Source organism: Panthera leo, chromosome D3 (genome assembly GCF_018350215.1).
Source record: "Panthera leo isolate Ple1 chromosome D3, P.leo_Ple1_pat1.1, whole genome shotgun sequence".
NCBI classification, from domain to species: domain Eukaryota; kingdom Metazoa; phylum Chordata; class Mammalia; order Carnivora; family Felidae; genus Panthera; species Panthera leo.
The window spans coordinates 3,000,126-3,027,813 of record NC_056690.1 but is presented as its reverse complement, the minus strand read 5'-3'; the positions used below and the strand labels follow the sequence as shown (position 1 = coordinate 3,027,813).

Below are 27,688 nucleotides of genomic sequence, written 5' to 3'. Positions count from 1 at the left end.
GACGGGAATGGGTATTTTACTGTGACTTTTATCACCTCGGGACTCAGGAGACGACAGTGTATGAATCCCCGTGGCCTCCGATGCAAGTAAGCGAAGGCCGTGCACAAACCACGCAAAGAAGTAGTTACTGGGTCCCACATTTGAGGGGCTTTTTATAATAAGGTTACGCCAGAGATACAGCAACAAAGAAAGAGTAGTTTATTTAACAAATCAGAACCCTCACAGCCACGTGAAACAACGACACAGACCGCCCAACGGTTCAAGCGCGCTCGGGACATTTAACACTGCCAGTGGCCTTGAATCTCGAGTTCCGCTCGGAGTGAGGCTCCCCGACCGCCTCGGTGACCAGTCTTCGCCCTCGACGGCGCCCAGGATGGGATGACATGTCAGGACAGACGACGCAAGGCTCACACCCCCTCAGGGCTCCTGCTCGCCTGAGACAGGTCACACGGCCTTCAATGTTTCTCAACGCACGTTCTTTCGTGAGAAAACAATCGTCGATGGTTTAAAAGTAAGTTTCTGAAGACGCGGATAAAACACATTCGCCACGGAAAAACCCGGCACTGGCGAGCTCGGCGGCTTACGAGCGAAACCGCGGACCTGACCTTCGCACCAAGTCCTTGCGGCACCTGCCCACGTTCTTGTCTCCTGAAAAGCCCTCCCGTTCAAGGTTGAGCGGACGCTTCTCAAGCACAAGGAAACAAAGCGAGAGGATACGGTCTCTGTGGGCAGGAGGCCACAGCATCTGCTACCAGTGCCAGGACGCAGACCAGACGCGCGGTCTCGGGCCCTGGTCGGCTCCGCCGCGGGTCCCCGTCCGCGGGGCTCGGCTTCTGCCCCGGAAGGAAACCACGGAAAGGCACTTACCCAGCTCATCTGGGAGAAGGCAAGGGAAGAAGGGGCCGCCCCTGCACGGCGACCACGAGTGCCCCGGCCCGGCCGGCGCGGCGCACGGCCCCCTTCCGTCCTGTGGACGCGGCCTCGGGGCCGTCAGGTCCTCCGGCCGGCGGGCGCACCGATGGCCCGGGACCGCGGACGGTCGTACCTCACAGACACGACGAGGAACAGCAGGAGGGTGGCTCCCTGGATGGCGGCCAGGAGGAAGAAGTAATAGTCCAGACGGCAGCCGTTGATGTTCCCTGGGGAGGACGAGAGAGGCGTGAGCTGTGCTTGCGGACCTCCAAAGGTCTCACCTACCACCTTCGGTCCCGAGCGAGGTCAGGGTGCTCTTCACCTGCAGCTATTAGGAAATAAGCGCCTAAAAGTCGAAGAGCCCGTGTCTCCGAAACGCAAGATACACAGCGCGCTGAAGCTGGCTGTGTGTCTCCACCACAGGCGGGGTGGGGGGGTCCCTGGCGTGACCCCTGCCCCTCAAACGTCCCCCCCGGAAGACAAAGGAGGAGGACCAGGGGGCTGCAGCGACGCGACCTGTTTCTGCCCACACCCCCAGGGGAATCCAGGCGGTGGGCCGAAGAGAAGCGTGCGACAAGGCGAGCGACGGGAGTGCCGACTGGACGCAGCAGAGAAAGTCTTTTTTTACTTGAAGTTGCTCCCGCCCGGAAAGAGCAGGGAAGTGAACAAGGGACCCCCTGCGCCCCTGCCCACACCCCTCCCCCGACCCGGAGCAGATACGAGGCCGCACCCCGCTGCGTCCCTGCCCCCGGAAGCAGATACGTGGTCACACGGTGTTGCCTTCCAGTCTTTTCCTGCAGCGCTTGCCCCTCAAGGTCCGTGGTCGTGCCCCCCGCGGAGCCGCCGTCCGGCGGAACAGCAGGAAGGCGACTAAAGAGAGCCCATCTCCATGCGGAGTCCTGCGGGTGCTGTTCCCTGCAACTCGGGTCTCGGATCTGGACGTTTCTCAACACCGCACACAACACCAGAAGGCAGCCTGGACGCCGCGGCCACTTAGGGCTCAGGATTTACCGCATGGTCCGGGAGCTCGGGGACACCGAACTCACTCCAGAGCGCGCGTGCCCTTCACAAGCCAGAGTGCACGGTGACATACACTCTACGTACCACAGGAAGACAGAAGCGTGTCTTTAGATGTTTTCCCGCAAATGCGCAGGTCTCAGCATCCTCAAGGTGATACAGGAGCGAACTTGACCCCAGTAGCTAACATACCAAATGCTCAACTCGGCCCCAAGCACTCAGCGCGGCATTTCCCATGCAATATTCCCTTTAGTTCCCAATAAATCCCGAGGAGGCGGAAGAGGTTCCAGCCGCAGACCGTGGAGATCAACCAACAAAGGTCAAATCCAAATGGCCTGACGGTCTGGGCTGTTTCCTCACCTGCAGAAGGGGGCCCACGAGACCTCGCGGGCAGCGTCATCATTTGGAGGAAGCGAGCAGGTAACGACCCTGACACAGTGCCCAGCCCACCTGTCTGCCACCGTCCTGTCTCAGTCTCCAGGTGGGTCCAGGACCATCCACCCCACGGACTGGCGGTCTCTCCACGGGAGAAGCGAGTCTTTAAAGCACCGCTGACCCAACCGCTCACCACGGAGAAGCAGGAAGGACGCGTGCACAACATACAGCGATGTTTCTACACAAACATCCACGCACAACACGTTGCCCTGGGCTCCCTACATGGACTGACCCTGTCACCACGGCCCAAAGGCGTCCCACCCCTTCCGCCATCTGTCACCTACTGAAAAGGCTCCCTGACACATCTCTCGACAGATGAACAAACACTGTACTTGGTCTCACAGCAGCTCTGACTTCTTACGAAACGGAGGCTTTGTTCCTCTGAAGGGCTTTGTGAAGCTGGCTTATCCTGGTACATCCCTCCATCTGAACATATACTCATCTGCACCAACGTTTCCGGAAGCCCGTATTGATAAACGCAGCTAACAATACATCGAATGTACATTTGTACGTGTGCTCACACACTTCTAGAGAACTCTCGTGCACACGGGCTGCGGGAGACCATGATCTGGCACGCGGGCTGGTTTGGGAAGGGATGTGGGGACACCTGAGCTTCGGCAGGCCACCTCTCAGCAGACAGGCAAGAGCGGCGCCTGAGCCCTCACGGCGGGCCAGGCTCCATTCGGGCACTGGGAGAGAGCCGCACGCCCTTGGTGGAGCCCAGGGTCTGTGGCCACCACCGTGCTGTCGGCATTCAACGCTAAGAGACGAGGTCGTTGTCGGAACACCGGTGACGTCACTCTGCAGGCCGACTTTGAAATGCGAATCTGCCCAAAGTGAAGAGCCATTTACAACTTCCGAAGCTTAGAGCGGGCACGCCCAGGGACTATACGCTGCCCAGGGACTATACGCTGCGTTCCCTGGCAGGTCGGCCTGTGGGGGTGACAGAGGGCATTCAGAGATGGCGTCACCCCGTAGAAGCAATCGCCCCGTGCTTTCTGGGGCCTCTTTACCGACTGCAGGACGATGCACATACAGACAAACTCTGGGAGGTTGTACTTGGGAGGACAGACGCCTGGGCCACAGAGAACTGACATTACACGTGCCCCAGACACACGTGCGAGAACCAGCATTTGACTCATGACAGCCTCCAACTGGAAACCTCGCTAGCACCCAGCAGGAGAGAACAGGTAAGTGAACTGGACAGACTCCTCCCCCGGCTACTCCTCAAATAATAAAGAACCAGCCACGGAGGATCCACACACGAGAGCGTGGAAGGGAGCGGCCACAGCAGAGCACAGGACAAAGGGGGTCCGTGGTGCCGGACATCACAGCGCTCCACACCTAGCGGGGTGGGGAGTGGGCTGGCCGCAGGGAAGCCTCCCGAAACGTCCTGCATTCTGATCTGGATGGAAAACGTCTCAAACTGTGCACTTCAGACCGGTGCCCCTCGCCGTATGAATCACTCTGGGCCCGATGAGGATGGAAACCAAGCACGCCCGCAGAACAGGTAGGGAAGGAAGGAGGGGGAAGGGTGGGGGCTCTCCCTTCACACCGCAGTCCTATGACTGCACGGGAAGCCACTTCGTGGGCCGATCATGACACACTAAGCCAGCTCTAACGCCACCTGCTTCAGCAGCAGCCTGAACACAGAAGCTGAAGGGAAGGAGTGGAACAGCAGAGAGTCAGGAACAGCACGGACGGAGCCCAGGATTACACCTGGGCTATTAAAACCAGGTTTGATTTTGGAGGGGGGCTACCGTGTCCCATTCTCTGCCCAAATCCCCAGGTGGGAGGGAGCAGAGAGGGAGCTGCCTGGACCACTGCACGGTTCCTACATCCGCGGCCTCGCCTCGCCTCGCCACTCAGGCTGCAGGGGCCGCAAGCACAGCTCACCAAAACTCTCCTCACTGGCGTGGCAGTAAGGAGCGGGGAGCGGCGTGGGGCCGTCCCAGGCTACACGCTCTGAAAACAACACCAACACACAAGACCCGGGTCCAAGCCTGTGCGTGTGCCATGTGCAAGGACTGGAGATGAGCCTCACAGGGCAGGGCTGGAAGCAACCCTGTCAGAAATAAGGGGTAAACCAGGGTAAAGTCTCAGATACTCAATTAGTGACTAAATACTAAATTAGCCCAGAAGGGATCAAATCTCTGGGAAGCAATGAGATTGACCAAAACCAATCAATCCTTCAGGATATGCTGAAAACTAAGACAAAGACATAGAATCCACATTGAGGAATCACAGAGACCTGGTGTCTGCAGCAAGGCTCTCTCTGAAGGAGGGCTGTCCTGCGTGCACAAGAACAGATCACGGTCACCAGGACCCGTGAGATTTCTCGGATGCCGTGTGCACCTGCTGTCCCCTCCAGGGGCCCCACGTGCAGAAACCAAGCCCTGGACCTGCCCGCTCTCTTCAGGACGACCAGGTCTGCGCCTGCCACGGAGACACTCCAGCAGCTGGAATGCACTGCAGCCCACGCCCCAGGGCCCACACTGACGGCCTAGGTTTCTGGGCGTCACATTGGGACCCACAGGCTTACACTCACCCCTTAGGATGGGAACTTAACTCAGCGCAGGGCTTTTGGAATTCTGTAATTTCTGGCAAAGTCCCCACGCTTTCCTCAGAGTTTCAAGGGGATTTAAGACCTGAAGGTGGCTAAGAGTGCTGACCGGAGTTAACGCTGCAAGGTTACATAAGGATGTAATGAAGTAATAAAGTTGTTTTCAGAAGCAAAACGGTAACATAAAAAGAAAGAAACTTCCTTCATCTCCTGCGTCCATTTAAAAGCCACCATAAATCTGGAAACAGCAAAACTCTGGTCTTTTTTGAGTGACTCTGTTTAGCACCCAAGATGCCACCTACTGGTGTGAGCTGTAAAATCCCATTGTGACAGGTCACAAGGAAAGAAAAACAACTATTTACCTACCTGTTTTTTTAATACCAGAAAATGTAAAGCTACCGTCAGGAAAAGAAAGGAAAATACAAACCAAGATTCAATAAAGGGAATTATGTGCTAGAGCATTTATCTGCCTCACGAAGATTGTGGTCCACAAGGGGGTCCAAGATGTCTCCGGAAAGCAGCAGCCCCAGAGACTGGCCCCTGGGGCAGACAGAGGCTCACAGGGGCCTCGGGAAACTGGTCAGGATGAAGGAGATCAGGTGTTTGGGGGGGGGGGGGGGGGGGCGGCTCACGCCAATCCAGGAACTGCACACGGCCGCCCCCGGGCAGCCCACCTCCCCTAACGTGACCTTGGCGCTCAGACGCCTGGCCTGCCGTCGCGTAAGCACCGGGTTCTGCCAGTGGCCGTTTTCAAACTGCCGGCGGGGCCCTTACCGAAGTCTGTGTGGTTGCTCATCCAGCCGATGGCTTTGATGGACACCAGCTCCAACAGTCCAGAGCCCACGAACGAGCCGACGCCAGAGAAGAAGAAGAAGAAGCCCATGATGGCGCTCTGCATGGACTTGGGGGCCGCCGAGTAGGCAAACTCTAGACCTGTAAAAACAAGGGGGTTGCTTCTGTGAGAGGCGCGGGCTGACGGTGCCCTGCCTCAAACGGCAGGGTGAGCACGGGCCCCACGTGGGGACTCAGCTCCCTGCCCTACTCTGAGGACCGTAGTTAACACAAGGTCAAGAGGTCAGGGGCCCCTTCTCTTCACCATGACAGTCCTTCCAGTCACGGGGCAAAATGTCAAGTCCTTGCTTTCAAACTGAAGGTAACATCTGACTTCTCAGTGCTTGGATTTCGGGATGGATCCGTATGGAAAGAAAGAGGTTAAAGAATCAAACTTCTTTATTTTCAACCGAGAGGGGTCTGAAAACAATGTATGTACACTAAAATGGGATTCTGTGTTAAGACTTCTATCTTAACGGCAATATATCTTAAAATAATTTCAACAGAGACATCTATAAATTCCAGTTTTTATAATAACTAGATGTGGAGATGCGCAGTGTAGACAACAGTTTGATTTATATCTTTCACAGATCGTGAGCCAATTCTGCGGGAGTCGCTGAGAGGTGAGGAGGGGGAACCATCACCCACATCCCCCCACAACACACCCAGCTCTGTCGATAATTTTCTCGCCCTCCCCCTCCCTCCCAGAAGCCGGACACAGGCCTGCACACAACACACCTGTCCACACCCCACAGAACCTCACTCCCAGGACAAGAGAGGCTGGTGCAGACACGTTTAGCAATCAGGTTTGCCTCCTTCACGAAGCCGACCCAGCACACCCAGACACCCAGAGCTCTGGCAGCGGCCCACGGCCGGGGGCCTGGGGGCTGCAGGGTAACCGCAGAGCTGTGCCCAGGAAGTGCCCGACCCGGGACTTCCTCCTTCCCCACAGCAGGGGACAAATGCATGGGAATGTCTTTGGGAAACCTGGTTTTATACCCAGGAAGGAAGGAGAACCTCACTTCTACAGGATTACTGTACTTACCAACTCACATTCTGAACCGTAGCTGTTGCCAGGAGATACAGAGGCAATCTGTTGTCCCTGCGTCACCCCCCCAACACAGGGACACGCCCTCCTGCCTTCAAACCAGACCCCAACCCCGACCTCAGAGGAGCCTCACCTGCTATACTTGCAAAGATCTCACTGACGCCAATCAGCACGTACTGTGGGACCTGCCACCATATGGGCAGGTCGGCAGCGTAATACACGACCCTTCCGATGGTCTGGTTAATGGTTTTCTCTTTAACAAGGTCCAGCCTTTTGCTTTCCAAAATTCCTGGAATTAAGTAGGAAATAAGTAGGTTAATAGAACCTCTGTTCGTTAACATTTGCAATTAAACTAAAAAACTACAGGTCTGTTACGATTATTATTTTGAAAATCACATGAAGGGGGGCGCCTGAGTGGCTCAGTCGGTTGGGCTTCCGACTTCGGCTCAGGTCATGATCTCGCGGTCCGTGAGTTCAAGCCCCGCGTCGGGCTCTGTGCTGACAGCTTGGAGCCTGTTTCAGATTCTGTATCTCCCTCTCTCTCTGCCCCTCCCTCGTTCATGCTCTGTCTCTCTCTGTCTCAAAAATAAATAAACGTTAAAAAAAAAAAAAAAAAAAAAAGAAAATCACATGAAGGGACAAGGCCCAGGGACACAGCTTTCCCCGGAGGTCCCCAATCTAGAGAACCTCCCGGCTCCCAGCTTCCTAGTTACTCAAACACTGATCGAACCATACACGACTCATGTGGGCTTTTCACGGCGCCTCACACAGGAGACTCAACACGTGGGGTTTAATCCTCAAACGTCCGGATGGCTCACCTGTACCCCTTCTGTTTCTAACAGGAGGAGCCGGGCCACGCTAAATAGCGCTGTGGCAGAGTAAGAATGCGTCGGCTTGTCAGAAGGCAGTGAGGCTGGAGACGTTTTCTCGTCCTGGTACCCGACTCGGGCTGCCGTGCTGACTTATCGTTACTCCTGCAACCTGCTACTGACAGTGACGCCAGGTTCCTTGTGACCCCAGCGAGCAGACCGCCTTCAGCGGCCCTGTGACCCCGCTCAGCTACTGGTCTTTCGTCAAGTGCAACAAAGAGACACTGGAAACAAGCAGGAGTACAGACAGCCACTCCCTGTAACACGCATGCACGCGTGCACACGCACACACACACACACACACACACACACACACACACGGAGTGAGGCTGACAAAGAACAGCCGTAGCACCAAGTTCTTAGGTGGAAGAGGCCACCACTTTTGTTTCTAAAGAACTCTGTGATAAAATCATGGACCCCAGGCTTTGAAAAGCACGCCAACGCGTACGTATTTAAAACCAGAGAGTGGGGAGGGTCCAGACTACCAGTGAGGGGTGGAAGACACATTCTGGAAGCTGTCCCCAAGCTACGTGTCCAGTGAAACGTCCAGAGACAGAACGCGTGGAAGGAGCAAGGGAAGGGGACGCCTCCGGCTCACTGCCATCAGAGACACCTGTGTCCCTTCCCTGGCCGCGTGTCCAGGGGACCCCAGCCCCCACACCACGTCCTCTCACAGGACATGCAGGTGCGGAGCCGTCTGGCTAGTGCTCCCGCCTGCTGGGGACAGGGCGTCTGAGGCGTGTGGTGCCTTATCCATGAGTGACAGCTGTCCTACAGCAGGGCTGTGGGCAGCAGTGTTAGCCCGGCTGGAGCATCTTCCAACCACGGGACAGAGTGTGACCCGCTTCCTGTGGGTCGGCCGAGGTTCCCCTCAGACTGCAAGGTCACGGCACCAGCCACCAGCGTGCAGCTGGGTCTGTAGGGAAGGACCCTTCCAACCAGTCCTGGGGGTGAAAACTGAAGCGGGAAAAAACTCTCTTCTTCACAGGGAAGGCCGCACAGTTAAGGGGATGTGTGTAAGTGAGTATCGGGGGGCAGGGACACCAGCGGGGACATCAGAGGAGAGATGTGACGCGCCGTGGGACAAGACCTCTGTGGTCTCAGCAAGACAACACGGACACGACACAGACTGCGGGAGAGGAGGCCGGGACGAGGGGCAGTGGCCAGGGGGACCCAGGTGACAGGCCCGGGAGGGGACATGAGAAAACAGATGAGGGAGCTCCTGTGGGGGCCGTGGGGCCAACCCCACAGCAGACAAGAGGACGCTGCCAGTGGAGGCTGGGGGGCTCCACCAACGACAGAGGCCTGGGCACAGGCCGTCATCAGTGTTAACAGTGGGAAATAACGAGGAAGCACAGACGTAACGGGAAGGAACGTGCTGGAACAGCCAGCGCGGCAAACTCTTCAGTGAAGGACGTGACTCTGCACAGGTCCAGACGAGCACCCGCGGCGGGGGCCGGATGAGGGCCACTGGCCAAGGTGAGGGGAAGGACCAGCCACGACACAGCCGGCAGGCAGGAGTGAGGGGAGAGGGGACGCCCAACAACACGGCAGAAGAAAGATTTGAGAAACACACACCTGGAGTAACAAATGGGCGCCATTTACGGCGTGTTCCTTGAGCCAACGGGCAGCCCTGTGCTCGCGGCTTCACAGACACAATGGCATCTGTGATTCACAGAACTGGACAGAATCCCCTCCAAGCTCTTTAACCACGAGCAGCGCTAAGTCTGCCCCCCACCCCGTGCCCGGGTCTCAGGGGCCCCACGTGCTCTGCCTCGCTACCAAAGGGCCATCCTCCCTTGGTGACGCAGTGAACCCCTGGAGAAGAGCGAGAACAGCCTCATCAGCTCGAAACACAGGGACGACCAGACACACACCCCTCCCAGCCCTTGACACAACAAGTAGACAAAAAGTAAGGCTTCGTGTGGGGCAAGGGCTGCAATCTGGAGACCTGCAGGCAAGGCCTGGGCACCATCGACATGGCACACGGCTCAGGACTCACTGAACGGAGGGGCCACAAAGGTCAGTGCTCGGGTGGCAGTGCGGGAGGCCCACACAGAGTTTCAGGGAGGGTGTGGGCAGGATGCACAGACTACCACATTCCTGGACCGTGTGCTCACCCGTGTGGCCCCAGGCCCCTTGAAGGCACTGAGTTTAGGGCCCCTGCTCTAAAGCATCTGATGAACACAGCTGATGGCACAGCAGAGGAACCATCGTATTCAGCACCCTACAGACGTCTTAGGAAGTGCTACCAGGACAAGAGAGGAGGGCCCAAAGTCCCCAGTGCGGGAGTCATAAAGCCATGATCTCTCCCAAATCCACAATAAAAGTAGGCATCCTTAACCTACAGCTAAACATCAATACCATGGGAACAATTCTCTGAAATTACTCTTGGGTCATACAGGAAATACAATCCCATTTACGCGCCCTTAGAAAACAACAGACATTACAACAAATCCAAGCACAGGAAACCTGACAAAGCAGCAGCGACAGGCAAATTCATACCATTCCGCGGTTTCCACTGTTAAACAGGAAAGAGTGAGTAAAAGTAAGTGAAGGATGTAACGCACAAGAGAGAGACACAGAACCAACCCGAGGTAATAGAAATGCATCCCTTAATTGTTCTCTGTTATTAGAAAACACAGAGAAAGCAAAATTGATAAAGTCAAGAGCTGTGTCTACGGAACAATATAAAACACATACAGTTCTGGCCAACCTAATTTGAAGAAGAAAGAGCACAGAATACACGAAACTGTAAATGAGGAAGGAGGCCCCACAGGCTTATTTAGAAGACTATATTTATCTCCAGCCTAGAACTCAGTAAAATGAACGGCTTACTCGGGACATTAGAAAAAAAAAAGCTTAAGGGATTGCGAAGAAAACACGATCTGCACAAAACTGAGAAGAGGTGAAAAAGTCACCGCACGTCTCCTCAGAGTGAGGGGCTCACAGGATTCTCCAGGCGAAGACCTGGACTCCCAGGGAGGAGACGATCACCGTCCCCTGTGGAAATATTCTCCTGCGCACAGGGCCTAGGGGTGCTTCCGGGAGGCCAGGCAAGGTCAAGCGCGGTGGGGGCGAGCGGGCGTCAACAGGACAGCAGAGTCCCAGCAGTCAAGGCCAGCACCCTCCCACCCTCTCAATACGCAGGTGTTTCCGAAATGCAGGAGCGAACATCAGGAAGTTAACAGAAATCAAAAACGTGAACATCGCAGGGCGTGGGGGCGGGGGGCACACACGTGACCCTCTTGGAAACCAAAACGTGGTACCTGAGGAAAAGCCAACTTTCATTCCTGCCAACGACACTCAGTAAACGTGAAACACAGCTGACAAATTTGGCATCGTCGTGAGTGTGTATCTCAAACTCAAGTTCTAAGCTGCCCGCTGAGCCGCCCAGTGGACGCCCCCTACCAGCCTGGCGGGAAGCCCAGCCAACACCGCCCAACAGACACAGGGAGGGAGGGTCACCGCGAAGGCAGGAGAAGAAACCGTGTGATCTGAAGGCAACAAGAGACCATTTGAGAAGAATTCACTACAACTCAGGATTTAAAAAACCTCCATGTGAGCAAGCGGAAACACCTCGTGCAGCGAGGAACAAGCCCAACGGAAAATGGGCAGGACCTAAAGTGAAGATGTGTATAAAACTGCAAGACGCCGGGGTGCCTGGGGGGCTCGGTCGGTTGAGTGTCCGACTTTACTCAGGCCGTGATCTCGCGGTTCGTGAGTTCGGGCCCCGCGTCGGGCTCCCTGCTCACAGCTGGGAGCCTGGAGCCTGCGTCTCCCTCTGGATTCTGGGTCTCCCTCTCTCTCTGCTCCTCGAGGCCCTGCTTGCTCTCTGTCTCGGTCTCTCTCAAAAATAAACATTAAAAAAAAACAAAAAACCTGCAAGATACCATAAATAAAGTTAACGGAAAATGATTCAATTGGAAAGAATATTCCTAAGATGAAAGTCTGGATTTCCACATCAGGATGAACAGGAAGAGCCCAGTAGAAAACGCCACAGAGCATACACGGTACACAAATATCGGGGCGGGTTATTTGGGGGGAAATCACCACCACCACCACCACCATACGCACTGAAGTGAAGACATAGCGTGTTTAAGCCCTTCAGGTAAGAGACTCACAGAACAGGTGCTCAGTACGGACAGGGGTGCTGATGGAACGGGGCGGGCAGCGAGCCAAGAGCAGCCACGTGCACGGACAGGCGTGTGCGCACAGACTGGAATCCGCCAGCGTGTGCAGCGAGAGAGGCTGGCTTAAAAAACGACAGGACATTCAACAACGGAATATCACGTAGTTGTTAAAAGCCGTAACTTAACTGTGTAGCCGCCACAGAAAAACGGTATGTGTAGAGTAAACAAGGAGAGTAGATTATAAATGTGGCTGGTTCGTTTCGTTTCTATTTATTAAAAAAAAACCAACCAAACAAACAATGTACCTGTAACAGAAAAAGTTCTAGGAAGACATGACGTGGTGGTCACTGGATGGTGAGGTTCTGGATGCACTGAGGTCGCCCCTGCTTCCTCTGTGTGTCTGTAATGACCACGGATTGACCATGTGACACTAATTTCTAAAGACCTGCTGTGGACCAGGGGTTCTTAACTAATGAAAGCTATAGCCCAAAAAAGGCTCTCAGCTGGTTCTGCCCCAATTTCAGGATGCTCTCGGGCCCTGAGGTCTGCGCACGGACCCCTGCCCACACCCGCGGGACAGAGTCCCACGACACAGTCATGAGGCACAGAGGGGCCGGCAGGCGGATGGAGGGCACCACCAGCCCGGGACAATGGCAGAGCCCCTCACCACCTTCCCGGAAGAGAATTCCGTCAGGTTATCGAAAGCCTTCAAAGGGTGCCATGATTACGCTTCTAAGTATTTGGAAAGGAAAGAAATTCCGCCGTGGCGGTGACCATGGCAGTGAAAACAAGAGCCCTGACACCCAACACTGGAGAGCTGTACGTGAGCGTCGGACACGGGAGGATCTTCATGATACTTCAGGGCTTTGTAAAGCGCGTGACAAAGGAAACGAAACACGCCTACCATACAGCACACAGATAATTTTGCCCGGGCACCTGCAAAGTGGTAACTGCAGATTTCCTTAGGCGGTGGAATGATGTGTCCTTAAGTGTGTGTGTGTGTGTGTGTGTGTGTGTGTGTGTGTGTGCGCGCGCGCGCGCACGTGCGTGTGCAACGGCTCATCTGTATTTTGGGGGTTTTCTCCTTACATGTAACATGCATAGCTTTTATTACACTCTGTGGTTTTTCTGACGCTTCTGTTTTCTCATCAGGCTCAAATCAGCTTCCACAACAGGATTTCATGTTTGCAAAAACACAAAGGAGGTGCATGTGCACAGACACACAAAGGAGATCAGGCCAGTTCATACCATCCCAGGAGAGAGGCTCTCTAGGGAAATTACAGCTCGTTTTTATTTTCTTCTCTATGCTTCCAAGATTTCCTCTCCTCCCGTGAGCACGTATCGCTTCAGTAATTTAAGAACACACACACAATTTTTAAGAAGAAAAGGAAATCTAACCAACGAACACACTTCCTTTTTTCTTATGCACACTTGAGAAAACCCCTCGGGCCTGCCTGATTCTTCTCATCTCAGGGACGCTAAAGAAAACACTATCACCAGCAGGCATGGTACTAAATGGAAGCTATTGATTGGTTACGGGAGGAGGTAGTAAGTTCAAAGGCAAAACAGTTTCCTTTCGATTAAAATTTTGGTTTGCTATGATAGTTTCAGGTCTCTACTCAAAACGTATTAATGTTCCAATTAAGTAACACTCGCCAGAGCTGGAAGTCACGCTGTGAGAAGCTCGGGCCCCTGTTTACGATGCAGTTAATAAACTGCTGGGTTCAAGCACAAGACATTTAAAATCTCCGAACCAGTGACATCGAGGCCCCTCCCCAATATCCGGCCACCAAGCACAGAAAGCCTTTTCAAGCCTCTTAAGAACAAGCATAGCGGGTGTGTTCCATTCCTGAGAAATCAATTCCTACGCGGAGTCTCAGGGCCGTTTGGCCACACGAGCACCCCGCAGGGCGCGAGCAGCCACTCAGGGCACGGCCCGTCCGCCCCACTGGCGCCGGTGACGGGCGGAACCGCCAGGCCGACCGGGCACCCTCAGCGGTCACCGTCTGCCTGCTGCCTCCCACACGGACACATAGAGACCCCCAGAATGCCCTCCCCGGCTCTCAGGGTGCCCCCCAGAAGCTGTCCAGCCGGAAATCAAACCAAAACGTAAGATGGTGTTAAAGGAGCCCGAACTTAGAATCTGCTAGGAAATGCCTGAAAACCGAGGACACCGCCCTGCCCAGAGGGACAGAACAAGCTGCCTTCCCCAGCACGTGACCAGCGTGGCCATGGTCCAGACAGGGCTCCCCGATGCAGGGACGGAGGGGAGCTGCCCAGGCCAAAGCCGAGCCCACGGCAGGTGCTCAGGGGAGGCGGGACACAGACACCAACCCCAGGCCGCTCTGTTACTCCAGACGGCCCCGATGATCTCCGATCCTGCTCAGTGAGACCTGCCCCCTGTAATTTAGTTCTTATTTGCTTTTGCTTATTTCCCTATGTGCCCCAGGACTGGAAGGGAAACAGAATTATAAAGAAAGCACACAGTAAAAACTTCATTCAGACACAACCTCACTTTAATTATCTATTTGATCAAGAGAAAACGTAATTGTCTTCTAAAATGTCCCGGTCGCTGCAATATAGATCTCTTAAGCCTAGGGACTCATTTCTTTAAATCTATTAAGTACTATATCAATATGTTCACTCTGGGGACAGTGCAGGGAGGCTGCTAGAAAACACTGCCGGAGAATATTAAATTCCGTCTCGGCAGGGCTTCACGTTCAATTCCTCATAACACCGGGTGATACACAGTTGGTTCAAGAACATCAGCTTTTCTGTTCTCGTTACGTAACTACGCTATCCTACAATTCCATAATTTTCAAATATTGATGAAGGAAGAACTCCAGAGCAACTTGAGGAAGTCAGTGATACCTCAGTTTCATCAGAAGAAGATATTCCAATCTACGGTTCAGAAGAGAAGAATCACGAAAACACGAGGGAGGCCCCAACGGAAAACTCCCCCCTTAGGGCTGGGATACTTGAGGCATCAGCTCTCAACCGTTTCTTTCTAGGGGGTGCAGGCTGGTCGCAAACCTGTGTTTGATAAAACCTTTCTTGTCACGAAATGCACAGTTTTACATAAAAACGCAAACGGTCCGGGGCAGACTGAAGCCGACTAGTGGACCTAACGTTAAGAACTAAGGGTTGAGAATCCCCATCTTTGAGAATTACACAACATTCATCCATTCGGCAATCGACAGTTGTCCAAAATCTCAATCAGGAGGGAGACAACAAGCCTCCTTTGATCCAAGCCAAAAGTCACCTTCCAGAGTACGTGGTTTTGGCTCTAGAAGGAAAATGGCGGAGCCGCGGGAAGAACATCTTACACGTCACATAACGGAAACTAGAAAACAAACACCACCCACGTTCACGATGTTCTGTTTTCTGGTGCACACACGGCAGGACCGGGGGCCAGTCACCGTGCTTGGAGTCACCCACGGCTGCCGAAGCCGGTTTCGGGCTCTCCGAACGAGACACAGACACCACCTCACCTGCAGCGAAAGCAGAGCACATCACAAAGAACATTCCAACGGCAATCCTTTTTAGGGATGATGGGAGTAGGCCGTTTCTTCGCAGAATGGGATCAACCAGTTTATCCTTCAAGGGAATTAACAGCAGGATGAGAACCGCGTCGAACATGGTCAGCCAGGCCGCCGGGAACTGGAAACACACAGACAAGGTTAGTTCTTGGGAGGAACACGCAACCACGTAACTAATGTCCAACGGGGACAAGTGTCTTTCCAGAACAATCCACTCCTACCAAGTGGAACCGCCTAAGGAAAAAGTCCAGGTTCAACACACTAGAACTGAAAAAGACCTCTTTCTAAATGCCTCTGCGCCTGCGCTTCTGTGCTTTAAGGGGGCCAAGTGCGGTGAGGATGCTGGGGTTTAGTGACGTTAGTCACCAATCGGTGAGCGACTCAGCCGACCGAGACCCGTCTCTAAAATGAGCAGAAGCCGCTTCCAGCGAGAATGCTCCTGGTTCCCGCAAGGGCCTGCGGGGGGACCCCGTGTGTCACACAAGCTCCAGGGGGACAATTTGCACATCGCCCCGGTTGTTCTCACCGTGTGTGGAGTGGCCGTGAGGCTGGAAATTGCCGGAATCTTCAGGTGGAGACTCTGCAGAACATACGTTGTCTGCATCTGGGTGAGAAAGCGGTACGGTTGGTGTGCGAAAGCTCGAGCACGCGCCCCCCCCCCCACCCCGCTCTGGGAGCAGACGCGCAACGCTCAGTTTGCGAACAGCCCGGTTATTTGGTCCCCACACGCGTCGTCTGCAGAGAACTTCGAGAAAGAAGGAACAGAGAAATGAGACTCAAAGGGGGGCCTGGGAAACCGGGAGCGCAGCCGCTCCTGGCTCCTCTTGTCGAAGGGTTTTCACAACCCCGAACCAGGCAGAAGGGACTCGGGCACCGACAGTGGGACGCCAAGACCCCGGAGACTCGCAGGAGGGCCACCGAGGCACCCGGGAGCTTCAGGGCCGGGCCGGGCCGGGGGAGGGGGGCCCTGGCGGCACTCACTTGGAAATACACGGTCCAGTAGGGTATCAAAGCCAAGAAGACGGGGACGATCTTCACAAGGGCCTTCACGTCGTCCACCGTGTCTTCCGTAAACGGCCCTCCGCGAGACCTCTTACATGAATCAAACAGACTGTGTTTAGAAGGGTGCTGAAGGGCTCCAACGCCTTCACTTTGGGAGACAAAATGAAGGAGTTAGTTTTCTTCCACCCCCGGAAACGGGCTGTCTGGCAACAATTTCAGTCTGGAGGCAGGGAGGCAGCTGGCTGCGCTGATGTGCCTTCCTTCAGCCCCTCGCTCACTGACTCACGCCCGACGCGGTTCCTACACCAGCGGCCGCACCGCACGGGGGCGGCCGCGGCGGGCACCAGGTCTCGTCTGGCCTCCAGCTCCGCTCCGGCTGCCACCCCAGCTACGTCGCTGCACCAGCGTTTAGGAAAAAAAGCTGCGCGGGACGGTGTGGATTCTGAGTCACGCTGCTTTTCAAACGCAAAGACCTTGCGACCATAACACTGAGGTTGTTAACAAAGCCGTTTACTTAAACGCAGCCACCGACGCGGCCGTGAGGAAGGGATCTGTTCCGGGGGGGGGGGGGAGGGGGGAGGCTGGGGGCGTGACGGTAACACGACGAGGTCACCTGGCAGCAGGGGGCACTGAGCGCCTGCCCGATAACCTTGACCACGAGCCACGACCACCAAGACGCTCCTGTTGGCCCCACTGCAGAGGAGGCAGCCGGGCCGGAAGGGTAAGGACCCCCTGCTGCGGTGACAAAGCCGGGGGCCAGGACGCCACCCATCCACTCTCTGGCCGCAGGCATCACCCTCACGCTCAGGCCTTTGGGTCCCGGCTTGGGCACTAGCAACAGAGCTCGCCCGCTTACTCTAGGCCACTGTCACTAGTCAGAAGATGGGCAGGTCCCAGCGGACAGCTCTGAAACTCTCCAGCGGATATGGATGCTCCTAGGTCATTAGGGGTGATACAGAAAAATTTGTTTTGTCGACCAACTACTTTCTAAAGCCAGAACCACCAGGACATAATTATCTTCCAATTCTGCAACTCGGCTATAAACAGCTTTCTAGTTGTCTGCTTTGTAGCTTAAACTATCCAACTTAAGTTACCACTATTTTAAATCATTTTTGTCTCGATTTTTTTTTTTTATAACATTGACATTTCTTAACCTGAACGTTTGAGGGGGGGCAAAAAACTGAAAACTAACTTAATATTGCAGCTACGTTTTGGACAGGAAAGGTAAGTTCCGTCCAACAAACATTTACCGAGTGCCTGCATGTCTGGGTCCATTCTAGCTGGGAGCCAGGGACACAGAGGTGGCACCCGAGCCGCACGCAGCTTATCTAGTAGGGAACAGAATCAGGAAAACCACGCTCACGGAGAAATGCTAAATTCCAAAGATAGTATTCAGACTCTCTTTTGAAAATATTCACTAAGCTTCTCCAATTTTATTTTTTGGCCAGAAGATGTCCAGTCCTACGTACCTATTACAGACACGGTCGGTGATTTACCACATCACCTACCCATGTGTTTCTCTAAAATCCTGTCAGTGTCAAAGGACAAACCCATTTTTATACATCGAATCATTCCCATGTTACTGGTCACACAACTTGCATTCCTCAACTGTTCTGAATACCGCTAAGTCAAATGCACCTAACGCTTTCCCTAACTCACGCGTGTTGTTAGCGTGTTATTGTGCAACACACAAGGGTCCAACAGGAAGCCACAGACACGAATGCCCTGGAACACAGACAGAACCCAGAAAGGGCCCCAGCGTCACGAGGCCGGTGCTCCCCCGGAACTGTCTGCAGAGGCTGCTGTGTGTGCGCAGGTGCGTTCTCCCAGGAAGAGGGTCTAGTGACTCTCAGATTCTCAACTCAAGGTGTGCATCTCAGAAAAGGATTAGAACTATCCCCACTCAGCCTGACGAGCGCATACACATCGATTTTCTCACGTGAAATCGACGTGGAGTCATCTCCAAAACACAGACCAGCCCAGACCAAAAAGAACCTGGAGCCACCAGAGCAGATCAGCACCTCGGCAGAACCCCAGGTGAGGCTGCTCATCCCCCTCCCGGCCACGCAGTTCACGGTAACCGGGCTCTCAGCACGGGCCGGGCCACGCTAACAGCCATGCACACGCCAGCTTCTCAGGCTCCACGATGACCCTGCAAGATGAGCCCCTGTCCCCTGTACGAAGAGGGAATGCGGGCGTGGCAAGGTCATTAGCCTGCCCAAGGTCACAGAGCCCGGACCCGTGCGTAAGGAGAACATAACTCGAGAACTGTCGGGTCCACCAGCTTCTCTGCCAGACAGTCCTTTCGATCTTAACTGTGCCAGTCGCCCAAAACCGAACCCACAGGGAAATCAGATTCTGAAGTAAGAGTCCACACCTTTTTCATCATGCCATTTGTGCAGGACACCCCAAAACGTCCATGAGGCCGTGACGTCCTCCTGCAGGAATGTCTACCAGGTACCACATGCACCGACACCCCAAGCCTTCAAGAGGATGGGTCTGCTCACGAGTACTCAACCCAAGGACCGAACGTGTGGGATGAGAGCCCCTGCTTGGGCCTGATGAAGGCAAGGCCGAGGCACAGCACCAGGAAGACGGCACTGCCACCATCCGCGGTCAGGAATTAGGGGTCTGGGCGCCGCACGGACCTGTCAGAATCCCAGGACGGGCGGGGAGAGCTGAGGGGCCACGGCAGCCCCGGGCGGAGGGGCAGGGCCACGAGAGCTATTTTGGAACAGCTTCAAACCCACCGCATGCGATGAAATACCACACGTTCGTATGGCTCAGGGCACCAACCACGAGAAGGTGGGTGTGGGGGTTGGCGCACGGAACCTTCCAGAGTTCAGTGCCACCCAGCAAGGAGTGTGCTGCACAAAGCCCTGTGTGGCTGAGGGGTCGGCCTCTGGCTCAGGGACCGCCCGCCCACCCATCAGGAGTGCCTATCAGAATTCTCCTTGAGGGGGTCCACTACCAAGGGTCCCGGAGACTTTTAGGGGTGACAAATACTCTAGAACCTATGTCGAATGAGGCTGTCCTAACTCCAGAACCACACAGTATGAGGGGTGCACTGTACTACGGGTAGATCACGCTTCAATGATAAAGCCCGAAACTGCTGAGCTCTCTTCTTGGGCTAAGTTCCGGACTTTTCTGTATTAATATGCATCGAGGGTGACCTATCATCTGTCCCAGCTTGCCCGGGACTTCCCCAGGACGTGGGACTTCCAGCGCTAAAATTGGGAAGTCCCATGCAGAGGGGACGATGCAGTTCCCCTCCTGCCTCTCAAAATTCTGCTCGTGTGTCGTCCTGTCCCAGAGTGGCCGCAGGGACCAGTGGATGACGGGGCCCACACTGACCCACTCAGCAGCCGATTCAGAAGACAGACACAGCAGCTTACTGTTTCGGAAGTACAATACAAGTTAGCGATTGCTGGATGTTTCATTCAAATGACTTTCAAAGCTTTTTAAAGCCAAAAGGGAAACACAGGGAGTATGTATAACGTCTCTTCTCTACTCTCTGCCAATGTCTATCTCTGTCACTTTTACAGAAGAGGTCCATCCGAGCCAGTGGTGACAGGACACTCAGGGTGGAAGTTAAACACTAAAAGCATGAGTCCCGGAATCAGGCTGCCGGTCTGCCTGTAAGATGGAGACAGCAGGGGCGCCTGGGTGGCTCAGTCTGTTAAGCGTCCGACTTAGGCTCAGGTCATGATCTCGCGGTCCGTGAGTTCGAGGTCCGCGTCGGGCTCTGTGCTGACAGCTCGGAGCCTGGAGCCTGCTTCGGATTCTGTCTCCCTCTCTCTCTGCCCCTCCCCTGCTTGTACTCTGTCTCTGACTCTCAAAAATGAATGTTACAAAAATAAAAATAAGAGAATAAACGTTAAAAAAAAAATGGAGACGGCAGCGCCTTACAACGTCCTCGCGTGCGCATGAGACACTGAAGCCGCCAACCAGAGCCCTGCACACGGTAATGTGCGTCAGACACAAACCAGTATTGTATCCACAGCGCTGGGAGCGTCGTGTCTCAGCCGGCACTCACCCACTGTGACCGTGCTCTCCGATCCGCTTCTGGGGACGGCACGAATACACCAGTATCCTGAACACATGCGTGAAGGCACTGCCATCGGGCGGCTTGGTGATGAAGACGCTCTGGCCACAGAGGAAGACCAGGAAAGCCACCCCGATGCAGACCGCTGGGATGAGGTAGCCGGTCACAAAGCCCACGTTCTGCTGAATGTAGGCAATGCCTCCCAGGGAAATGATTGCTCCCAGATTAATGCTCCAATAAAACCAATTAAAAAATCTTCTTGTGGCTTCTGGACCTCGGTCTTTAACCTAAAACAACGGGGAGGAAACAGACTTTAAAACGTGATCATCCTCAAGGAAGAGAAACCCGTATAAGTGACTACGGTCACTGTCACTGTGGCAGCTCATAAGAAACGCACCCCACCAAACGGTGCCTACAGATCCATTCGGGGCGCCTGACAAAGGAGCACCCCGTAACTTTAATCACTGCACTTTCTGGGGTGCTTCTCTTAATCATGCTGAAATCCAAGAAATCCAAGAAATCCAAGAGAGTTTCTCAAAGTACTGGCTGGGACCACCTGCTCTGCAAACACTGGAATGCTCCCTACAAGTGCCCATTCACAAGACTCGCATTCCAGACCCACCCAGTCACCATCTCGGGGGTTGGGGCCCAGGAATCGGCATTTTAAACATTTTTCCAGGCGACCTGTATTCACAGTAAGTTTTAGAACCACCGCTGTACAACTCCACACGTTGGTAAATCTGGGGCAAAAAGGAAATCCCAGACTGAACCTAAAACCACATGCTGTTTTCAGATTAGGAAGGCAATCCAGGGAATCGGGAGATTCTGATAAGGGAGAGACTCCTGGGGGGCTCACGAACCCCTCATCTCCTGAACTCGGACATGAGCCCCAGGTCGCACTCTGAGAAGGCCACATAATGGGCCCCACAGTGCTGGTGATGTTCCACATGGGGACAGGCCCCTCACACCTTCCCACCTTCCCTTGATTTCCACATCCACACGGACACCTTCTCTACACCAGCCAGTGATCTCACACAGTTTTTATTACCTTTCCTAAATATTTTTTAACATTAATTCATTTTTGAGAGGCCGAGAAAGACAGAGTGCAAGCAGGGGTGGGTCAGAGAGAGAGGGAGACACAGAATCTGAAGCAGGCTCCAGGCTCCCGCCTGTCAGCACAGAGCCCAACACAGGGCCTGAACTCACAAGCCGTGAGATTATGACCTGAGCCAAAGTCGGACGCTTAACCGACTGAGCCACCCAGGCGCCCCATCTCACACAATTTTTTTTTTAATTTTTTTTTAACGTTTATTTATTTTTGAGACAGAGAGACAGAGCATGAATGGGGGAGGGGCAGAGAGAGAGGGAGACACAGAATCGGAAGCAGGCTCCAGGCTCCGAGCCATCAGCCCAGAGCCCGACGCGGGGCTCAAACTCACGGACCGCGAGATCGTGACCTGAGCTGAAGTCGGACGCTCAACCGACTGAGCCACCCAGGCGCCCCTCTCACACAATTTTTAAATAAGCTTCCTAGCTGTGGTTCATGCTGGACTGCATACAAGGACTGCCCTAGGAACCTCTGTTGTCTCCTCCTTAAGTTATGAAGCATTATGAAAGGCTCCTTTAAGGCTTCATAACTCCTTAAGTTATGAAAAGACTAATTTCTGTTCCAGTAACAGACCTGGTGTGTTCCACAGGGCAGGCCACACTACCCAAGAACACAGAAGGTTCTCAATGGGGGCCCAGACCACCAAGCACCAGATACAAAAAAGCACCTTGGTAGCAGTCATTATAACTTCATGTGATAGTTTCACCTCTATGCTTTAAGATTAAAGTACAGATAGGAAATAGCCAAATCTGTGACTCCAAAGAAAAAACATATTCTAATCCGAAATGATTAAGGATGCCTGCTGTCCTGGCAAGAAACCTGCCTCAAGTAATTACATGGGAACCACCACCCCAAACTGAAAATCTGAGTTTTAAATACCCCGCACGTTGTCAGGAGCTTCAACTTGTCCCCCACCCCCGTCAGAAGCGGACAGAGGTCCTAGACCAAAGGCCGGCGTGAACGCAGGCTGAAGGATGTGTCCTGGGAATTTCTCGTATTCTAAGACAGTTCTTCTGTATCAGTAAACTGGACACGAGTGTCCACCCTATCCCAGACACAGACCGGAGGAAACACCAACTGTAAGCAGAGAAATGGTTACAGAGAAAACACAACGAAGGATAGAAATAGCATGAGAGGTGGCAGGCGTGGGGGGCGGCCAGCCTAGCGGGGGAAGAGAACCACGCAATTAATGCAGACAGCGTTCGTATCAGTTCAAGCACGTCGGGCCCTTTTCGTCACGTACGGCAGCACCGCACACATCGTCCTGCGTGAACCTGGCAGTGAACCTGTTCGAACTTCCAAGTGTACTTCATTTTTAAATGTTACTTTAAAAAAAATTTTTTTTACATTTATTTATTTTTGGAGAGACTGAGACAGAGCTTGAGCAGGGGAGGGGCAGAGAGAGAGGGAGACACAGAATCCGAAGCAGGCTCCAGGCTCTGAGCTGTCAGCACAGAGCCCGACGCGGGGCTCGAGCTCACAAACCGAGAGATCAGGACCTGAGCCGAAGTGACCTGAGCTGAAGTCGGACGCCCAACCAACCGAGCCACCCAGGCACCCCAGCCAACGTTACTTTAGAAATCTAAGCCTGTTACTAAGGCCCTAAATAACCACATACCAGTGTTGTTTTTTTTTTTTTTCCACAAATGGGAAGCTGGCTCCTGTAAGCTGCAAATCACATGCTTCTGTGCCCTGAGCTGGCAAGCCTACAGCCAGCCACTTCTCACTAGTCACATCACATCGTCATCTGCTCCGGGGCTCATGCCCTTCCCCACCGCGGGTAAACAAGTTTCTCATGTGACCGGTCCAAAGGAGCTACGGCAGTCAATTCACAAAAGTCCAGCGAAAAGAACAGAACCATGTACAGTAAGTCAAACAGCTGGCAGATTTGGAAAAATTCCTTAAAATGCACAAGACTGCAACTTTTTTCCCCCCTCCAGGAAAAAAAAAAAAAAGTATCATTTCCTCTCTTTATCTGTAAAGTAAGTTTTTCTTCTTTCAGTTCACTATTTGAAAGGACGGTCGCGACCTCTGAAAAAGGTTAAACACTGGGGAGAAATAAGGGGCTGGCAGGACTTCCATCGAAACGGATCGCCTTGGAGTCCTCAGTGGCCCATCTGCTATCTCAGGGCCACAGAGGCCCCTCAAAGCTACACTGCCGGACCCCACTCATCTCTCGCTCAGAATGCTCCCTCGAGACCCTGCTGGGGGGTGGGAGGGGAAGGGGACAGTGATCGAGAAGCTTACATTACCTTAAGAACACAAGCAGACGTCCTGGACACAAGAAGAGCCAGGAGGTGACGAGTAACCCACCCTGGAGAGCGGCCCGACCGACCGGCTTCACGCCCAGACCTCCCTCCACCCGGCAGGCAGCACCCGGCACCGAGCGAGCCTGTGGCAGAACAGCAGCAACGCCTTCCTTCTGAATGCTTTTCTCCTGATAGAGTCCGCATACGAAACAATTCCCCATTTGGAAACGTCCATCTCGGTGGTTGGTGGCCTACCCGCACTTGAGCAACCACGGCCACCATCCAATTCCACATTCCATCACGCCACCAAGACACTGTTCCTTTTCAGGCACCTCCCACCCTGTCACCACTGGCCCCCAGCTACCGCTGTTGTGGCAGTCTTCTTGGTCTGTCCTTTGTGGGCATCTGCGTAGAAGTGGAACAAAAAGGACACGTCGCGTCTCACGTGTGGATCTTTCACTTGACACGGTGTTGTCGACATCCATAACGTCATAGCACCCATCAGCGCATCGTTTCCACAGCTGGGTGATATTCCATTGTGCGGAGGGACCACATCCACCTTATCTGTGCACTGGTTCAAGGACACCTCACCATTTTACTGAAATGTTTTAATCTTCCAGAAAAGTTGAAGGAACAGTAAAACATACGCTTTGTGTACCCTTCACTTAGATCCTTGGTTCTCTTTTTCTGCACCTGTAAATGACATACTCTCCAGGCTGAATGATTTAAAAATAAGTTGCAGCAGGATGGCAGTTCACCCCACATGAATCCAGAAATAAAGCCATTCTTCTACATGACCACAGACCATTATCACACTAAGAAACTTAACGTCGGGGCACCTGCGTGGCTCAGTCGGTTAAATGTCCGACTTCGGCTCAGGTCGTGATCTCACGGTTTGCGAGTTCGACCCCCACCTCGGGCTCCATGCTGACAGCTCAGAGCCCTGATCGGATTCTGTGTCTCCCCTCCCTCCCCCACTTGCACTGTCTCTCTCTCAAAAATAAACATTAAAAAAATTAAAAAGAAACTTAATGTCAATGCGATTTTATCTAATATGTGGTCTATCATCCAATTACCCCAACTGCCCCCCAAAATGGCTTAAAAAACACCGAGGATCCCATCATGACACACACATTGCATTTGGTTCTCAGGTGTAACGTCCTTGAATCTAGAGTGGTCAGTCCTATTCTTTTCAGCATAGGGTCATATTTGAAGAGATTAGGCCGGTCATCTGGTCGGAGAGCACTTTTTTTTTTAAATGTCCATGTGATTAACCATGGAGGGTTCCTTCTTTGTCATGCATTCTAAATAACCTTCACAAGATCATTCACTCCTTATGAATGTTAATTGCTGGTCTATTATCCACTGGAAAGAACTGACTTTTAAGTCAGACAGCCTGGGCCCAAACCCAGCTCCCACTCCCTTGAATGGTTCTGTGCAGGCCAAACGTTCTCAGCCTGTTTCTAGGAAGACAGGTAACTCCAGTACATAGATCGTCAAGAGGCTCAGATCAGGCAGCGTAACAAGAACAGTGAGGGCCATGGCAGGTGATCACGTGGCTGTGCGGCCCATGCTGTCCCTTCACTGACGGCCCCCAAGCCCCAAAGCCACAAGCCCGGGCCTCGAGACCCAACCCTGCACGCTTTGTGTTTCTGCCGCGCTTCTGCCGCAGAATGCCCACGACCCTGGCTTGACCACTTGCCACAACGGAAAGAAAGCACCTTTGTACGTCCACCTCCTTACTGGAAAACGGTAGGAGGTTCACAGGAGATTCAATGACTTCACGTACGCAAAGCACGTTTCACGGGGCAGAGAAGGAAGCATTCAGGACGTCAGGCATCCATCACTCCCAACATCATTAGAAGGTGCCACCTTCCTGTAATGGGTGGCCTGACACAGGTACGCTTACAGCTCGGGTTCAAAGGACAGGCTCTCCCATCCTGGCTCAGTCGCGTGCTGGCTGTGTGACTCTGGGCACACGGTTTGTAACCTCCCCAGCCTCAGCTTCCTCGTCTGTGAAACGAGCAGGACAACAGGGGCGAGCAAGCCCTCGGTAAAAATCACATGGTTATTCAGCACAAAAACCTACGCATCGTCTTTCCTGTTGCTCACAGATGACCCGCCAGCAATTCCTGCCCACTCCACCTCGACTTATCCTGGATCCACTCTGCCCACCTAAGTCCACATCCCCGTCTCTAATCTGGCCAGCGTCACCTGTCTCTACCTGGTCCACGTGTGGGCACCACTTACTTCCCTCACTAGTCTGCACTCCAGACGTCACAAACTTCTTCTGGGAAGGGGCAGAGCGTAAGTATCTTAGGTTTTGCGAGACCTCCCGTCTCTGTTACGACTCCACAATCTTGCGACTGCATCGTGAAAGCAGCCACACCACAGCTACTGTGTGACCAGCCGACAGGTAGGGCTGTTCCAATAAAGCTTTCTGTACAGAGACTGAAATGTTAAGTTTCACAGAATTTTCACTTGTCGCAAAACTCTTTTTTTTTTCTCCCCTACCACTTAAAAACTTAAGAACCGTTCTTATTCTTAGCTTGTGGGCCCTCCCAAAAAAGGAAATAGACCAGCTTTGGCTGTCAGGTCACAGCTGCCAGGCACACCTGCTCTAGAGGCCCCCCTTTCAGAAACACACATCCGATCATGTCATTTCCTCACTCAAACCCCACAATGGCTTCCTACTGTGTTCTATTTCTTTTAGTTTTATTTATTTAAATAATCTCTGCACCCAACGTGGGGCTTGAACTCACAACCCCAAGATCAAGAGTCACACTCCTCCAACTGAGCCAGCAAAGCACCCCTCAAAGTCTTTTAAAAACTTCCCAAGACCTGGCCTCTTCTTACCACCTCTCTCCTCACTTCTGTTTTGTTTTTTTTAACGTATGTGCAATACAACCTTACCTAATTCTGAGTGTGTACAATATGTCCTGACTTAATACATCTAAGTGTTGCAGCATGCCTGTCACTTTAACAGCTAGGGCAACAAGGGCATCCCCGCTCTTGCTGGCCCCAGGCCCTTTGCACCTGTTGTTGGCTTGTCCCCTAAAGCTCTTCTGACAGCTGCTACCTTTGATAGCCTTCAAGACTCCACTCCCAGAAAGGAAGTGACTTCCACCTACAGCCACCTGGCCATCACTCCCAAGAGGCCCCTTCCCAGAAGGGAAGGCCGCTCCATGTGCGGGCCCCCTGGCCATCCCCTAGGAGTGCTCACCCCTCCCCAGGGCGCATCGCGGCCAGTCCCTCGGGCCCAGGCTGCCCGCGGCCCAGCCCCGGCGCACATCTGGGCGCACCTGGCGCGCCCGCGCGGCGCTCACCTGGTCGGCGCCGAAGGGCGTGACGTTGGCCTTGACGGCGCCCACGCCCAGGCCGACGAGCGCCAGCGCTGTCAGCGCGGCGGGCGCGCAGTAGCGGGCGGGAGCGTCCGGGCAGGGCGGCGCCGAGCAGTTGCGGACGCGCGTGGGGCGCGGGGCCCCGCAGAAGGCGGGGCGCGTGGCGGGCGCCGCCAGCAGCGGGAAGGCCAGCATGCCCAGCAGGTAGAGCGCCAGGCTGAGCAGGATGGCGCGCGCGCGGCCGAGCTGCGCGTCGGCCAGCCAGCCGCCGAACGGCGACACCAGGTAGGCGAGGCCCATGAAGAGCAGCAGCGCCTGGCTGGCCTGCGCGCCCTCCCAGCCGAACGGCTCGCCGTTCAGGAACAGCACCAGGTTGGCCGTGACGCCGTAGAAGGCGGCGCGCTCCAGCAGCTCCGTCAGCAGCACGGCCGCGCACGCCGCGCGCCGGCCCTCGAACGCCTCCCGCCGCGCGCCCAGCAGCGGCGCCCGCTCGCCGCCCGAGCCCTCCATGCGCTCGCCGCCCCGCGCCCCGGCCAACGCACAGCAGCCGCCGAGCAGCCGCCGAGCAGCCGCCGCCGCCCTTCTCGCGAGACCCA

The 27,688-nt window shown here is 54.2% G+C and overlaps 1 protein-coding gene across 2 annotated transcripts; it reads right to left on the bottom strand.

Moving 5' to 3' along the window:
- Positions 1-175: 175 nt before the first annotated feature.
- Positions 176-27,602, bottom strand: SLC15A4 (solute carrier family 15 member 4). 2 transcript variants are annotated; one of them, XM_042909489.1, is made up of 8 exons: positions 27,078-27,602; positions 20,386-20,681; positions 16,329-16,497; positions 15,874-15,951; positions 15,300-15,468; positions 6,940-7,095; positions 5,702-5,860; positions 176-1,139 (listed from the first exon to the last, which is right to left on the bottom strand). In XM_042909489.1, the coding sequence occupies exons 1-8, from the start codon at positions 27,600-27,602 to the stop codon at positions 991-993; spliced, it is 1,701 nt and encodes a 566-aa protein (XP_042765423.1). In that variant the 3' UTR covers positions 176-990. The 2 variants fall into 2 exon arrangements, with proteins under 2 accessions (XP_042765423.1, XP_042765424.1); XM_042909490.1 differs by lacking the exon at positions 27,078-27,602 and adding an exon at positions 23,755-24,648.
- Between the last annotated feature and the right edge of the window lie 86 nt (positions 27,603-27,688).